The sequence below is a fragment of the Bidens hawaiensis genome, unplaced genomic scaffold (genome assembly GCF_021521415.1).
Source record: "Bidens hawaiensis isolate Kalapana, Puna unplaced genomic scaffold, B.hawaiensis_p1.1 tig00005061_1, whole genome shotgun sequence".
Lineage (NCBI taxonomy): Eukaryota > Viridiplantae > Streptophyta > Magnoliopsida > Asterales > Asteraceae > Bidens > Bidens hawaiensis.
The window spans coordinates 1,031,634-1,049,238 of record NW_027491322.1 but is presented as its reverse complement, the minus strand read 5'-3'; the positions used below and the strand labels follow the sequence as shown (position 1 = coordinate 1,049,238).

General features: G+C 34.4%; 1 protein-coding gene across 1 annotated transcript; it reads right to left on the bottom strand.

Moving 5' to 3' along the window:
* Positions 1-4,508: 4,508 nt before the first annotated feature.
* On the bottom strand, positions 4,509-15,364 carry LOC143628811 (inositol hexakisphosphate and diphosphoinositol-pentakisphosphate kinase VIP2-like). Its single transcript, XM_077098295.1, has 30 exons — positions 15,291-15,364; positions 14,992-15,051; positions 14,039-14,085; positions 13,460-13,543; positions 13,043-13,106; positions 12,678-12,831; positions 12,380-12,450; positions 11,772-11,876; positions 11,547-11,639; positions 11,297-11,371; positions 10,944-11,029; positions 10,629-10,835; positions 10,450-10,549; positions 10,286-10,356; positions 10,070-10,151; positions 9,654-9,806; positions 9,443-9,485; positions 8,997-9,079; positions 8,819-8,881; positions 8,655-8,729; positions 8,347-8,472; positions 8,016-8,257; positions 7,900-7,944; positions 7,762-7,828; positions 7,442-7,513; positions 7,074-7,327; positions 5,673-5,730; positions 5,065-5,232; positions 4,921-4,995; positions 4,509-4,848 (listed from the first exon to the last, which is right to left on the bottom strand). Exons 1-30 carry the CDS (start codon positions 15,351-15,353, stop codon positions 4,585-4,587), a joined length of 3,150 nt encoding a protein of 1,049 aa, XP_076954410.1. The 5' UTR covers positions 15,354-15,364; the 3' UTR covers positions 4,509-4,584.
* Between the last annotated feature and the right edge of the window lie 2,241 nt (positions 15,365-17,605).

Genomic DNA, 17,605 nt, shown 5'->3' with positions numbered 1-17,605 from the left:
AGAAAGTTACGTCTGTAAAGGATGTCATCGATGAGTTGATAATTCAGTGCTTTACAGCGTAGTTTTCTTGCCTGTGTTTTTGACTCTGGCAGTGTACCTGCCGCAAGGTATTTTATTATTGGTGTCATCCACGTTTCCGTGCCGGTTTGGATGACACAAATTTCCTTGTGCGGGACCGAAGGTGTCTCGAGGAGTTCTATGCGGATATCCTTTCCTAAGTGGGTGAAGGCTAATGATGCAAGCTTGCTTAACGCATCCGCAGATTTGTTTTCACTTCGCTTGACGTGTATGACTTTGCAGTCGTTGAAATCGCGCATAAGTGATTTTGCTTGTGCGAGGTACAGGGCCATTGTGTCGTTCACGGCCGTGTACGTCCCGTTGATTTGATTGGCTACTAACATGGAATCCACGTGGGCTTCCAAGTTTTTCACTCCCATCTTACGCGCAATTCTCAGCCCAGCCAAGAATGCCTCGTACTCGGCTTCGTTATTCGTACTTGGAAAATCCAGTCGAATAGCGTAAGTGTATTCTTGGCCCGCTGGGTTGGTTATTATAATGAAATTAAATCAAAAGGGCTCCATCAAGCATTAAACAAATGAATAAATTTCAATTAGACGTATTCAATGCCATTTATTTAGTTTAAAGTTCTTATTTAAGCCGTCAATCATCTTTTCAACCAATATGTAGTAAACTCACTTGGGCAGTAGCCAACAGCTCGAAAGTAGGATGAGAGATAGGCAGTGACCTGGACGTCAATTAGGTAAAAACTAAACCATGTCGGTGGTAGCGAGCGGTAGGAGATCCAAGTTGGCAGTGACTTCGCACAAGCCTTCGAAATATTAAAAAGCTACTCTTGGCTAAATGCCAAGTTTGCCATCACCCACGCCACGTGCGCGTTTGTGTTTCTCTTGAAAGAAACACTACAGGAGACTCCCGCTTATATACCACTTCAAATATGCTCATACCTGACATCCTATTTGGGACTAGTTCCCACTTCCCACTCTTTCCAACAATTTTTTTATTAGTTTCAAGGCTACGACAGTTTCAAACATCCAATTTTAAAATTGATATCACATTCATCTTAGCTTCATTTTTTATGTTGTTTGATTCATTGCAAAGTTCTCATAAAGTATAACACACCCATTAACTAATACTTGTGTGGACCGCCATACAAATAAATATTTGCGGTCCAAAGTTAGCGGGAATAAAAAACACTTTTACACTTATAAAACTTATTGTTTTCAACATTTTTTTCTACACTTGACAAGTCTCAAATCAAATCACACAAAAAGTTACCACAAAATGTGTATTTTCTTTGGAGTTAAAGTCCACTAACAAACATATGTGAGGTACAAAATTAATAAATAACATGGTTTAAGATATAGACTCGTAAATCCTTAACATACAAAAACAATTACAAGTTTCCATCAATATACTTTCCATTATCTTGGCCTTATTCTTATGAAACGAAGCATTTAATTAATTTGGAAGATCGCATTAAATTATGTAGCTTTATTAGTTTGGCATGATTAAAAACTACATTACAATAACAATAAATTTTATTTTTTTTTGTATAAATCTATGACCGTTAGGGCATGTTTGGGATTGAGTTTGAGAAATGATTATTGCCTTATTTGCTTTTTTCAAAAAACTATTTTGAAAAGTCAGAATTTAGAGTTTTTGAAAACTGATTTTTAACCATTTAAAAAAGCTATAATAAGAAAGATTTTTGTAATTTCTAAACACATTTTAGTTTATTGACTTTTTAAAAACATCAATAAGCCAATAAGCAATTTTCAAACTCAATGCCACACATAATACACATTTATAATGTTATGAGCATATCATATTATCATGTAAAATTTTGTGTCTATTCTTTTTGCTTACTCTATGTGCATTACAAAGCATATATTTCTTTTTATCTCCCAACAGTTTTCCCTTTAATAATGTTATTATAATGCCCGAATAAAAAGGGGAAAAGTATTAAATATAGAATTTGAAAGATACAAATAATACCAAAAAGTTTAATATATATTCATATCTATATAGCTATACTAAAAATCAATATCGTTTCTCTTTCATGTTCAATTAAATAATACATTTTTATGTTTTTATCCTTATCTTTATACTCTCATCCACTCAGGCACTCACAGTCAATTTCAGAAAATATTAAAAAATTATACGGTGTGAACAGTGTAACCCCAAATTTAAATTTTTCATATAACATTTTCTCTCTCTCTTTTACTTACAACCAGTCATAATCATACCATATAATTTACAAAACTACTCACATATTTATAGAGAACGAGCTAAGAATGCTCTTAGTATTAACATTATAAAAAAGTAATATTTTTTTAAACCCCTAACAGTACCCAGCCACCCGGGTAAATACATTAGCACAAGGCTATGCTTGTGATCGCAAACAATGCTTGTGGCCAGCCTACCATCAATTCCAATGAAAACACAACGTTCCAAGACCCACTATGATAAAACTTCTGGCTCGCGCACGACATTTTTTCATGAACTTGGCATTTGCTAATTCACAGGTCAGTTTTTTTAAATGATCTAAATAATAGTTACATTATAAAACACGTTCCATCTCATTATATAAACTGCTATTATATTTTAAATATTATTTAAAATTTAAATATGTAACTAAAAAAATAATGAAACCTAAATCCAATCAGAATTATGGCCCTTGTATAATATGACAAGTTATGTAAAACCGTATCCATTGAAAAGGCTTTTGAGTCCAAGTTCTCCAACGTGACGCCAAGAACTGGAAGACCATTGTGGCAGACACTGGTCCTTGTTATTATTTTATATACAAATTCTTTTATTTTATTTAAAAGTTTAAAATAAATATGTAAACAAAGTTATAGCATATTTATTTATTTGTAAAATAATACATTTTAAAAACTTGGTATATAAAGCATAATTATTAAAGTTTAGAGTTAATAACTTGGATGCTTTATGCGGTTTGCTGAATTGCAAACATGCTCCCCATCTTTCCAAAATTACATAAAACTTCACGTCACACGTCCACTAAAAATATCTACATTTATCCAACATTCGAACGTCTCTAAGCAATCCTATCATCGATCATGTTCTCGAATAGGTACAAGTCTAACAAATTATCCTAACCACCTATCCCATGCTAGTTTTGTAAAGGAGTAAAACCGCCCATTACCTCTTGCATCCTATGCCAATATTGAAAAACAACATTATTCTCTTCAAATGGTCAACTATTTGTTGGAACACTTATCTGCTCATCAAAAACCGTCACCTAGATTGTTGTTTTATACAGTTTTCGACAAAGGTGCCACCCACCAAATTTTTATGTGTAGCTTCACAATCTCTACATACCTTTTCTTGTTCACGGGTGCGACATACGCTCTTCTTTGAATAATATAAGTGTCATGTTTTTAATTGTTATAAGAAAAAACAATCATAGGATGACTATAACAAATTTATGTTGTAATTTGTGCAAAAGTATAAAATAAATGAAAAAATTGTCTGGTTAAATTGAAAAAAGTATTTATATAGTTCAATAGGTCATATACACTTGAGCTCATTAAGCGAAAGAAAGGAAATCTCTTTCTTTTCATTTTCTTTCCTTCTCTTCACTTAGCTTTCTTTCCTTCCGGTTTACTCTTTAAACGCCTTATTTTTCTTTCTTTTCCTCCCTTAAATGAAACTAGGGAACACGCCATCTTTATCTTTCTTTTCCTTTCTCTCCTACCAAAAATCTAAAGGAACAAACTTAATTGTTTCTTTCTTAGTTTCTTTTTATTTCCTCTCTCTATAAGTGAAGCTCGGGAACAAGCATAACATATCGTCCCTCCTCGTAGCCCAGATCTCCGGTCTCCCTCGCACACTCTGCAGCAGTGCTATCGCCTTCCCATTAGTCAGTCTCCTGATCAGGCGTCGTCACCTATAACCAGTTCTCTTAAGATACCCAAATCGAACCTTGTTCTGATTCGAGTACAGTTATACGCATCTAGTTAACATCTTATTCAAGTGTTATCATGTATACTAATACCAAGTTCGTGTTTGGGAAATAGTACATAAGTTTTTGCGTCGTGTTCGTGTCTTCTCGTGTGTAAGTCCTTACGGACTCGAAGAAAGGAAGCTGAAGGTCGAGAAAAATAGCTAAAGCAACCCAAAGATAGCTGAAGAAAGCCTAGTCCCACCACTATTTCAACTGTTGGTCCCGGCAAACACAAAAATGAGTGAGAAAAATCCTTTCGATGGACACGTGCAAGGCAACTGATATAGATGAAGAAAGGCGAACCGTTTGAACCTATTTTCATGTAAACATGTAGTTGAATGGGCCACAAAGGTCCAGAATAAGAAATCATGTCATTTCTTTTAGCCATAAACTAATTTCTAGTTTTTTGGCTGTCTTGTAACATTCAGTTGCAATTAGTACATTTACCGGTAAAAAAAACAAATTAACCTGCATTCGACGCAAACGTTTCTTTTATCTTTCTATAGAAAACAAAAGTCAGCGCAACACACCTTACCTTGTTAAGCAAAATTGTTTCAAAATCCACCTCAATACTTCATTTGTTTTCGGAAAACTTAATCAACATGCTTATTAATAGCATGCTTGTGAAAGGGCCAAAGGTTTACCAACCGCTCCAACACGCCCGCACTTTTGAAGTAACCAGAGAACCCTTGAGGAGTGGACGGTGGTGGAAAGTCTTCCGCAGGCATGGCAAAAGGTCTCATCATCTCCTCCATTTTATCCAATGTAAGATATGCCCCTACTTCTTGCAGCCTTTCCGGACCCATTATTGGTAATGTGTGCTCTTGGTGCAGTGAAGCCGCTTCGATGTCAGTTTTCTAAATAAATAACAATTATTAATTTGTGTGAAAAAAGATATATGAATGATTTCTGTTGAAAATGGGTTATACCTTCAAAGGGGATAAATCTGCGCCACGACTAAAAGTCAATTCAAGACGATACCGTTTTGGGTCCTCCAAATTTACCTATAGGGGATTAATGATAAGTGAAGTTAATATGATTGTTCTTTTTATTTTTTACTCAAATATACTAACCTCAGTATTTTCAAACATCCTTAATACGATATAACTCATGTAATCGAGTTCCTTTGTTTTCAAAAGGCGTTCCAAAGCACTGTCGCAAATGAGGCCCGCTTCCCCGTTAAGAGATTCATCCAAGTTACAGTAACGAAGAACGTTCATCAATGAGTGGATATGAGATTCCTGTCATTAAAATATTATATATATATATAGAGAGAGAGAGAGAGAAGGGATCATGAGAGAACTTTAAATATACAAGAAAACTTCGAGAAACTGCCTTTAAACAAGATTTCTTTAATATTTTTTCATATCTTATTAATCTTTGCCAAAAAATATAAAAATAACTATATGTGGCTAGCGAGTAACATATATGTAACTCGTAAGCTACATATATGTACCTCGTGTGAGATGCACATATGTAACGTCATGAGCTACATTTTTTTATATATATTTTTACAACACTAATCTTACAATTAAAAAAATGAAAAAAAAAATTTGATTTGTTGGTAGTAGTTTTCTTGTAACTTTATGGTTCCTAATGAACTCTCCCACACACACACACACACACACTCACACTCACGCAACAAAATAACAATGTTAACTAAGATGGTAGTTTTACTTACCGATGTAAAATAAAGGCGGGTTCGGACGTGTCTCTCGGGTGTCTTCACATTAGCATATCTAAAGAAGTGAATGGTATTCAAGTACTACCTTTTGAATATAAATACATATTAAAATTTAGGCATAGGTTATTCCAACACCACAAAGGTTATTCAAACACCAAGTGCCTCTATACGAGTCATATAGGGGCTATATGAGCTGTATAGGGCAAAATTATGTCATAATGTGTCGGAGTGTGTCTCAGTCTATACGGGTCGTATAGACCCTATACGACTCATATAGGGGCTATACGGCTCGTATAGACTGAAAAAGCTGTCATAGGGTATGTTTGGCAAAGAGCTTTTAGAAGCTCTTAGGAGCTTCTAGCTTCAAGCTTTTAAGAAAAAGCTAATATTCAATAAAAAGCTTTGTTTGGTGGAAGAAGCTTCAAGCTTTTAACTTTGGAGAAAAAGCTCCATGTTTAAACGCTACTAGTAGTAGCGTTTGAGAAAAGCTAGAAGCTTTTACAATTGAATTTACAAGTTTGGTACTTGAACCTTTATCAACTTTTGTTAATTTTTATAATAGCTACATATTTTACCCTTATTCAAAACTAACTACCCCTTTGACTTTTTAAAAGACCATAACTTTTTCACACGTTAATATTTTTTTGAATAAATTACATCATAAAAAAGAGCTTTTTATTCTCTTTAATTTGAGTATCATATTGCTATACTTTTTTAACTTTAAAAATTAGTATACTACGTAATTACTGGTTATGATTAACAAGAAGTCGAGTCAGACGAGCTCCGGTCATGTGTAAGACCAAATTAGGGTCGAAAGAGTCGACACAAAAAGGGTTAATTTAGTTCGGTTCGTGTCGGTACGGTTTTGAGTCGAAAGGGGCCAGGTCATAACATGTTTTAGATTAAAACGGTGCCGGGTCGAAAAGGGTTTCAGATTAAAATTGGTTGGTTTAAAAAATTATCTATTTGAAATTACTGTATATTTCAGTTTTGTTTCTTGATTTTCTCCATCGGTCACACGCTTACTACCTTTGCATGAATTAAGCGTCTGCATTCGGGTTATGTGTGCACTATTATCAAGTGAATCACATACCAACACTAATTATGCGTTTGATGTCAGGTTGCGCCTGCACTCGGCTGCACCGCGCGGGCGCCCAACTAGTTGTATTAAAAGCTCCAGTTACTATGCCAAACACCTAAATATATCTAAAAAGCTACCAGCCACCAGCCTCCAGGTTCCAGCCTCCAGCTAGTTTTGCCAAACATACCCATAAAGTACGTTTGTCAATTATGCAGGGGCTATACGACTCGTATAGCCCCTATACGAGCCGTATACACTTGTTAACACACTATTGGGATGGTGTTTGAATATAATGACCCTAAAATTTATGTACTTACTTTGGATCCAAACGGTATTTTATCTCCTTGTCATCGTCTTCATCCTGATCCATTGATCTATCACTTGTGAAGCTAGTTCTTCTTGATTCTTCGCTCTTAATCAGAGGTTTAGGTTGCTGATCTGCATGTTCTTTCACATTCTTGACTGAATTTGTTGAGCTTTGACATTGATTCTTTAACTCTACAACATTGATGGCTTCTTCACGTGTATTCCTCAAATCAATCAAGATTTTACCCAACAAACGACGAGCAATCTACAAAGTTGGAACCGAAGGTCATATATTATATTTTTCTGGAAAATAATATAGTTAAAGATATTTATTAAAGAACTTAGGCAACATAGATAAGGTAACAAATAATTAAGGTACCTTGGAGCCTATCTTCAGTTTCTGCTTCGGGTTGATGCCATACTCGTTTGGAATGACACCATCAGCAAGTAACTGAGATGATTGCAAATCTTTTAGGAAACTTAGCAGTAATAATAATAATAATAATAATAATAATAATCATAGACAAGAATAATGAATTTGATCCATAATCCATATCGATATACAAGTATGGATCCAGATACGATACAATCTATATTTAGAATGACCCTTTTTGGCCCAAACCCACTTCAATACAAACCCATTTTGACCGTTAGCCGACCCGACTAGGATTCTTGATTGTAGTTGATGAAATGTCGTACCTGAGCAACTTTGAAGAGTTCATCCAGTCCATCTATATTAAGATGTGCATTATGCAAAAGATCATATCTGTTGAAGGTTGTAAAATGAAGTTATATCCAGCACAAAAAATAAAATTTGAAAGTGTGATGTTTGCTTACTTGCACGAGTCATAAACATCTGGAATTTGAGTTATATCATATCGGCTGTAAAAAGAAAACAAATGCAAAATGTTAACAAAATCCGATCACGTTTGGATTAACTTAAAAAAGCTTACTTCTTGCGTTCATTATACAAATCCCGTTCCAGTTTTCTCCATCGTGCATACATTAAAAGAAAACCTTCACTTCCACAAGGCAACCCAGCAGCAATTCGGTCAACATCTATATTAGTTTTACCAAGTGCTCTTGCTTGATCATATGGTGGAATAACATCGTATGAGGTTGTTTCAGCAAGCGTCTCATCTTCATCTTTTGCTAGTAGTCTCACTTGTTCAGTAACCTTTTTAGTCAGACTCACCTATTAAACACACATCAAATCAGTAATACAACCATATAATAACACACACATTGTTGAATACAAAAGCAGAAACATAAGTAAATGTTTACCAGTGTAGGTAGAAGCTCGGCAGCATTAGGTGGAAGTCCAGCCCCATCAACCATCCAGGGTTTTTTAGATGATCCATTTGCTTGCACCGCCTTGACTCCAGACGTTATTAGGTCGTTTAATCTAGTCTATAAAAGCAGAAAGAAAAATTGAATTTATATAAAGAAAAGGAATATGGAATAATTAATCATGTGTGCGGATACAAAACAATATTGATTATTGCCTTTTTCAATGTAAAAACTCAGGATCCAAATCTACATATGATGAAGCATGAAAATCTAATGTGTTCGTCTAAATTTAAAAAAGTAACCTTCGCTTCTTTCATCTCAATACTTGCATTATCAAGCCCGTCCAACATTGAAGAGTCCTTACTGACTAGAGAAACCTTCATGCAAAGTTATAACTTTTTGGTTATAACCTAAACAAAAAAATGCATCATCAAACTTCTACTATATAAAGTAGAAGGCAACAAACCAGTATTGGTGTTAACTGTCCTTCCAAATCCAAGAGCCCTTTGGCAAACGCAGCAGCTGACATCTGTTTTGAGAGAATTTAACCCGCAAATAAGTTCGTTAAGGGCGGTGAAAGTTGACAAGTGCATAATACTTCAAATGAGGAGGCCTAAAATAAATTTGTGAATCAAACTTGATACCTGTACGCGGCCCTCATCAGAGCTGTAAATTTTGAGGTCATGCCGGTATGTACTGTGGAGGCGAAGCAGTCCAGTACCTTCACCTGAAATTATATAATATTATTAATTTTTCTCACATGCATAATAATGAAGTAAATAAGTAAATGAATTCATCCTCTTTCTGCAACTCTTGAAAATAATATTATGTTGGATCTCTTGATTGATGTCTAGGTATTCAGCAATAAGTTAGAAGTACTTCTACTTTGTGCTGTTTATACACACATTTCACTTAATATATGTATTATTTGTGATATTATTTGAATCACTCAGCACAAAGGTCAGATGCTGAGAGCACAAAGCTAGGGTTTCTTGTGAAATGAATTAATGAATCATCCACAGGCAAAAGTATGAACATGAACCACCTGAAAGGAAAATAAGTTAAGACTGGAAAATGATTTAGTATTTACCTGGATACATATTGTTGCGAAAATATCTGCCAAGTTCCTCAGCCTGTCATAAGAAATATATAGGCAATGCACATATACTTAGATGTTAATTATAAAAAGTTCCTGTTGTTTAAACAATAATCTACTGTATCACTTCTGTTAACCATGATCACAAATGATAACATTTGTGTATATATATGCTATAAGGAATTAAAATTCTTCAACTAAAGACCTGTTTCCGGCCAGCATGTGTAAGAACACCTCCATATTTCAGAACCATGAGAGCTTCTATTGGCCGTTCTTCTTCAGTATCACCTTTTGCAACTTTAACCCGCTTAAGTGGTTTAAGTTGAACCTTGCGATATATGCCAGAGAAATGACCGCCCTGAAAACAGAGCAGTTGTCATTTACCTAAAACAACTATGAACTTTAGAAACAGAACATAAGAAGCTAAAGCTCTAATACATTATAACTCAGAACAGTTGATCGGTTTGGCGGTTATAACAAATAATCCTTTTGCCCTACATTATCTAAATCAGAATTCTTGTTCTCCAGTTTTTATATGGACTAGCAATTAGTATGAAGTGAAGGTGTGATTGGAAACAAAACTAAAATTGCAGTAAGCATGAAAAGTTTTAAAATGTAAACCTCTTCAAGAACTGCTTTAACTTGACGAAGCTTTTCCGCATGTTCAATATCTTCTGTTTCGCTATCACTTCCAGGACAAGGTCTGTTAAAACCAAAATATTCCGTAAAAGTATATAACATCACTAATTTTACAAAGAACATGATTCAAATTCGTAGCATACAACATATAAACCAGATACTAATAACTTGAATAAATGCATTTCACATGAGAAATACCTAGTACGAGGTACTAATATCCGTGTAGCATCTAACAGATCCTGCAATTGAACTGCACTTTTGAGCTTTGTCTGCAAGAAAAATAATTGTTGAGTAGAGTTAAGCAATGTATTAACAAATAATTAGAAACAACAAGATAATGAGGGTGAGCATATGAAAAGCACCTCAGCTCTAGGTCTTCCGCCATTGTATTTTAGCATCAAATTCAACAACTTTTCTTCAGTGACCTTCAACTTCACCTTTTGCTTTGGAGTTCTATCGCCACTGTCCAACAAGAACATAACTATTTGCAAAATGTACTCACAAAACCAATAAAATAAAACTAAAGGATATAATATCTTACTGGCGAATAATGGCAATCACACAACGTAGCTCCTCACCCTGCCCAAATGAGCCAATGATCCCGCTTCCTTGGCGTGTTAGCCCCTCAGCAGGCTGAGTTGGCTCATTGACTTTCCAAGGCAAAACTGGTGGAATAGTTGTTGAAAGATGGGGAGCTTTTGCATCTAGTAACATCTTTCTCAACACACAGGCAGCATCATCATAATATCTGCAGTTGTGTGCATATCATGAAATAAGCTAAGCAAAAATAGACAGAGCACTTTCCAATCTAACTTTGATTTAAAGGTACTGAATATGTATTATTAATGCTTATTACTTGTGAGAGTTTTTGACAAAGCTCCACCCATTCACGTCACAGACATATGAACGCCCTTCACAGCGCAAGAGATCAAACCCACACACCTGCAGAAATAACATGAGTATAGCAGATCAACCAAGTTGGTAAATGGATAGAATATATTTATTAATAAGAAAATCTATAATTGATCAAACAGAAATGATAATAATTTAAAAGGTAAAAACTGGCAAATTTCCACATAATATAAAGATCGTAAGCGAGAAGAAACAGAAAGTGGCAAAGGAACACACACACAAAGAGGTCTTGAGAATAATATTGTAGACGCAAAAAGCTTTTTTGTGAGAAGTCTAGGCGTGAATAAGATAGCATACCCCTTGCCTAAACGCGATGCAAACTTCTCTTGCCATTTGCTTCTCATTTGGTGTAAGAAGCACTGGATACCTGACCTGCAAATGATTACAAATTCAAATAGATATCAAACAAACTCTCTAAATCCCTCACAATGCACAAACAGCATCCATGTGAAATAAAAAATGTAGAAAAAGTTCATTGGCAACTGTTTCAACAGTACGTCATTGATATCCTTACAAAAGATACACTTATGTTACATGTACCACTTACTTCTTTGCCATCTGGATTTCTCATAACTACACCATCAACAACAGGAGACTTTCTAGCCTCAGCATGTGCATATTCCGGACCAACTGTATACACCTACAGCATAATAAGTACCCAGTAAGCAAGATTTTACAAGGATGCATAATGATAATGCAATCACTAAGAAAACAATTGCAATGAAATCTAAGTCTGTTTATATAAATATGTTTGGTCAAGAATTTAAATAACCTTAACATCTGTTCCTCCGGTTGGCATAAACTCCTCATATATGTAAGAACCATCGCGTCTCACTCTTCTGACCTCTGGATGAAATTCACTTGACCTGTTGCCGACCTGAAGGAAAGACACATTGTAACCATGAATTAGATACTAAACACACGTGGCAAATATGGACACAAAGATTTACACGTGTTATCACATATAGAGATACTTCACACAACCAGTTGTTATATTTTATGTTTTAAGAATGAAAACAAAAGGAGCATGTGTCCATACATCTGTGTAGCTAGCTTTAATACCTGTTGACAAGGATTTAGAGAAAAATAACATTTTCTAGCTCCAGCTCAGACATAAGGCTTATGGCAGTTTAGGGTCTAGAAGCAAAAGGAAGGCACACAACAAACCAAACAGTTTAAATTGTAACTAATTTGTAACTTGAAGATCACTGGAAACATGTTATACCTAGATGTTCAAGTTCAAATATCACTTGTTAAAAATATATAGTTTAACGTGCCCCACAAACTCACAAGCAAAAAAGAAAGGGGAACACAAAGAAAAAACCAAAACCAAACATAAAAGTAAATAAAAAAACAAATAGAATCATTTAAACAGATCACCTTTCGAAACAATTCTTTCATGCCACCACCTGCTGAACTGGGGTAATATATCATTATTCTGTGATCCTCACCTTTAAGGAGAAACATAAAAACAGACAACTTAGTTATAAACAATGTAAAAACAAAATCTTACAGAAGTATGCACAATGCTCACTTTATGGAAAAAGAGTTATGAGAGTTTTGAGTAAAGATTACAAAGATAAGAACGACCGTATATTGAGGCACGCATGAAAAGAGTAGAAACCACAAAACAGTAGTTTAAAGAAGGTAAACTGAAATGGTTTTGGCAAATGCGTACCGTGAACAGGTTTCTCCACAAAAGGCTTCCAAAATCTTTGCCCATGGATCTCAACAAAATCTTCTTCCTCAACAAAATACTCCAACTCTTGGTCTGGCCTGTCTCTATTTACAAACGCGTATCTCGGAACTGGAATCCCATACATTTCAAGGCACTTGATTTTTTTACCAGAAAAAGAAGAATTTAAAATTAAAGAAAAATGACAGGCACATTAATTATTGTCTTCATAGGGAACATAGAAACATCATAAGTATGTCCAAAATCACTGGGGTAGTTGAACATGAGTTCATTGGAACTGAGGATTGGTTGCTTGTAAAGAAACACTGCAAAACATGGTATCTATAGAAGGCCGTTAAGCACCATACCTCATATACTTTCCTCCGGTCATGAAGAAGGTGTTGTGGTTCCAGTTCATTTACAAGATAAGGTCTGAAAAAACATTAAGTATAAGGTAACTTGAGAAACCAGCTTTTTGGAAGAACATTGGAAATTGTCACAAATTCTTGTAAATCACACACATGGTAAATTGGTAATGAACAGAAAAATTGGATGGATAATCAAACAAATAACAAGTTAACAACTAGCCCAACTCAATAAGAATGATGGAAAAAAAACAAGTTACGTTGTCAACTTTAAAAAAAAAAATTTACGGTTTAAAGAAAAAACTATAGCCTGGTTTTCAACAATTATAACGAGAGCAGCTCAAAATAGCAAGTCAAGGCTATAGTTCGTGGAGAAAAAAACTTGACCATATTCAAAACAAAGAAATGAAAAACACATACTTCCTTAGTGCAGCATAAGCTTCAGCCTTTTCAAGTGGATATCCAGAGGAATGAAAAGCAATCAAACAGTCACACATTGGCCACCTGAAATAGCAAAGTCAACCCATTATCAGTAACTGCAAGCAGGTAAGACCGGAATATCCTAACAATACTGTTTTTCAAAACACGTATTTGAGAAAACTGATCTGTTTTTACATATATCCTGTATATAAAAGAATATTGGCAGCCACTAGTTTGCCAAAAATATGCATCCCACAATGTGGCAATACAAAGTCAAAGATGGTGGATATTGACTTGCTATATGGCATTTACCATATTCCACTTTCTTCATGAAGAGAATAAAGTGAACCGTGCACCCATAGGTTTCCATCAGCAAAACCAATTAGAAATTTTTTGTTTATAAAGTTATGCATGAAGAGATTATAGCTATAGTGTAGAACGGATACTAAAAACACATATTGCATTAAAACTGTGTTACGTGAACGATAATTTTAACAGTAAGCCATATAATCAAGACTATAAACTGCTAAGAATAAAATAACTAATTAATATTTTCAAACTAATATTAGATAAATATACCTCTCTATAGGTTCCTCCAGGATAACTTTGTCCCCAAAATAGATGATCTACAGGATTATACAACAAAACAATGTTATCATGAAAATTTTTTGGCTACAAACCGACACCATCAACAACTTCATTCAGTCATTCAAATCACTTATAAAGTTATAAGTTATTTGCATGTCAACAAAACCACAAATAGTATTATGTCTAATCGCCAACCTTTTATTTAGAGAATCCGATAGGCTTGAGCTCGTCTAGGCTAGGGTGTAAACGAGCTGAGCCAACCCTGAGCTCGTCTACGCTTGAGCTCAGCTCATGAGTAGTTTTTCAAGCTCAAGATCGGCTCGTCTCGTGAGTAGTTTTTCAAGCTCGAGCTCTATTTCAAAAACTTGAACTCCGGTTGTGAGTAGTCTTAATGCACGAGCTTGGCTAGTGAGTAGTTTTATATGCTCGAGTTCGGCTTGTGCTCAGCTCGTGAGTGGTTTATCAAGCTGGAGCTCAACTGTGAGTAGTTTTTAATGCTTGAGCTCGGCTCATGAGTGGGTATTAATGCTCAAGTTTGGCTCGGGCTCGACTTGTATATTACTTCTTAATTATCTTACTTATATTTATACTTATTTTGTTGTATATATTTTTAACTATATTTTTTACATATATAACATAATATAAATATAAATTATACACTTACTTTTATCATAATTTTTCAAAGAATTATTATAAAATATATATTTAATATTTAATATACAAAATAAAAATAATATATATCATAGGCTCGTGAACAGCTTAAGCTCAACAAGTGAAGCTCAGGCTCAGGCTATTAATTAAACAAGCTTATGTATAGGCCTGAGCTCATTTAAACTCGGTTTGATTCGAGATTTTATTGAGCCAATTGCTACCGAATCTCACTTCCATTTCAATTCACAAACACGACTCTAGCTACAATTAACAAACACTTAATAATCAATTACCTCAAATTCACCAAAGGCCTGCAACCTCTCCAGTATTTGCCCCATCGGAGCCGAGAAAACCTAACGCAACCGGAATAAATAATAATAATAATAATAACAATAAAATATAAACAAAAAATCAAATTAGGTCACAAATGAAATGAGATCATTGAAGCAAACACATTCGTTACACTGTTAGTTAGTTAGTTAGTTAATAATAATAATAATAGTGTGTGTTAGTAATAATAATAATAATAATAATAATAATAATAATAATAATAATAATAATAGTGTGTGTTAGTAACAAACTGAATAAAAACCTCGGGGCCGCATTTCACCTTCTTTTCCATTACGCAAACACCGACTATTATCTTCTTCTTCATTTCTACAAACTTCTTCGATTAACTAACTGTAACGTATATATATGTATATACGTGTTATTATATATATATATATATGGAAAGATATAGATATTGATTGAAAGTTTAGATGACGAGTAGTAGTACCGTATATGCGAGAATCAAATCGAATCAGTAGGTGGTCGTTGTGGTTTCGCTATCAGTGAGGACCGACTGTGGACGAAAAAGGTAAACAATTGTGTATTTAACTATTTATATTTTATAGAATATCCGTGACAAAAGAAAAAAGATATTTTACTTTTTTATACTTTTTATTTAAACGATGAGTGACGTGGACTATGATATTTTTGGAACGACAAACGTAAATGGGGATACACTCGTCTTTTGATTTGAGAAAAACTCTAACCTAAGGGTGAGTTTGGGATTGTTTATTCAAGTGACAAATGACTTTTTGTTAAAAATGACTTGTTAACTTATGAATATTTTTAAAAAAAGTTTTTAAAAAAAATGTTTGGATTAGCTTTATGTGTTGGAGAAAACCAAAATGACTAAAAAGGACACTGTTTTTTAAAAATAATGTAATAGGTTTTGAGGGTTATAGAGGTGTAATAGGTAAATCAAACTCATTAAGTTAATAGGTTACATACTCCTAATTTTTCAAAACCCATTTATTTTGTCTTTTCCATAAGTTAAGATCCATAAGGCCTTATGGTTTGTCAAACACCTTATACATCTTGTTAACTTTTCAAAAAGTTTATAAGCTATAAGTTGATGAAAATAAGGAATCCCAAACACCCCCTAAGGCCAACGTCTGTGAACACTCGACCGAAGGTACGGCAATGCGGTGAACTAAAACTCATTCAGTTCAATGATCCAACTAGTGAATGTCATCTACTCGCCTAGTCTCTCATCGTCACTCTAGTTTCATTGAAACTCGGGACAGAATCGAATATTGATTCCATGAAACAAGTGTCTCCGTTATCACTCCATCACAAGCTCATTGGCTGTATTTAGTATTTACATATATATCCGTGACAAAATAACAAAAAATTACTTTTTTGGAACTTTTTTTTTAAGATGAGTAACGTGGAATATGATGATTTTGGAATACCACATATATAGTACTTTTTTTTCTTTTTTTTAGCATTAAAAGTACAAATCATATAAAGTTATAAACACATTGATATACTCCTTTAGCCTTTTAATGTCAGTTATTTTTTTTTTCGTTACTGTTGGGCACAAACAATGCGAGCTTTCCTACGGATCACCACCGGCTGCCAATCCTTTGCAATATTATGACCTAACAAAAACGATGTTAATTCAAAATCGAGACCAAAGATCTATAAGGAGTTTTTGGTCAAGCACTTGAGGTGGAAACTAGATAACAATGTACATCAAGCTATTGATAGTTTCTTTTAGCTGAAATGTATTCATGTTAAGGTAAATTGTTTCGTTTGGAGGTTATATTTAGAGCGTGTTGTCACAAAATTAGCACTCTTAACGAGAGGTATTGATGTTGGAAATGATACATGTGTTTTGTGCGATATGAATCAGGATTCGTCTGTACAACTTATGGTTCATTGTCTGGTGGCTAAATGGGTTTGGTCGATTATCCATGGCTGGGTAAGGTTACCGAAGTCCAATAATTTTAATACCGTGATGGATTTTTTGAAGTAGCCTAATAAGCATAAAAATAATGTAGCAAAACGTGAAGGCCATTTGATGTATGATATCAAGACAACTCCATTTCTCTGGTTCAAAAATAGGAGTAAATATGCGGGCTTGGAGTAAAAGAAATGGTGCATATTTAATTTTGTTAATTTTCATATTTAATCAATTGTAAAAGCTTTTATGCTTTGTGTTTTTTGTCATTTTCATTTCATTATACATTTTAGGCCTCTTGCGACTTACATGTTGTTTCATTTTTTTTTATATAATGTTGAGCCTTTCGAAAGAAAAAAAAAAGGAGCCGCACTAAAAAATAAACTATCTATACCCATCTCATTACTATCCATATAAAAAATAATTTGTTGAATTAAAGCATTCCATACCGAGTTAGAGTACCCATATGTCCACCAATGTTGTTGAGACCGGACCAGACCGGCCGGGATTCGGTCCATCGATCGGTCCGGTTCTATGTAGTTCGCTCGATTCTCAAAGAACCGGCCGGTCTGAACCGGTCCTACCAGAAAACCGGACCGATTGAATCGGTTTTACTATAGTTTTTTTCTTGAAAAATTTTAATTTTAGCCGTAACAGTCATTTTTGACAAAAGT

What these genes read in the sequence shown, in the direction of transcription:
- LOC143628811 (XM_077098295.1), bottom strand. Translation starts at nt 15,353, where the DNA reads ATGAAGAAGAAGATAATAGTCGGTGTTTGCGTAATGGAAAAGAAGGTG. An exon ending in GAAATCCAGATGGCAAAGAA is followed by an intron (nt 11,372 to 11,546) that starts GTAAGTGGTACA and finishes AATCATTTGCAG; the next exon opens with GTCAGGTATCCAGTGCTTCT. An exon ending in TTTGTCAAAAACTCTCACAA is followed by an intron (nt 10,836 to 10,943) that starts GTAATAAGCATT and finishes ACACAACTGCAG; the next exon opens with ATATTATGATGATGCTGCCT.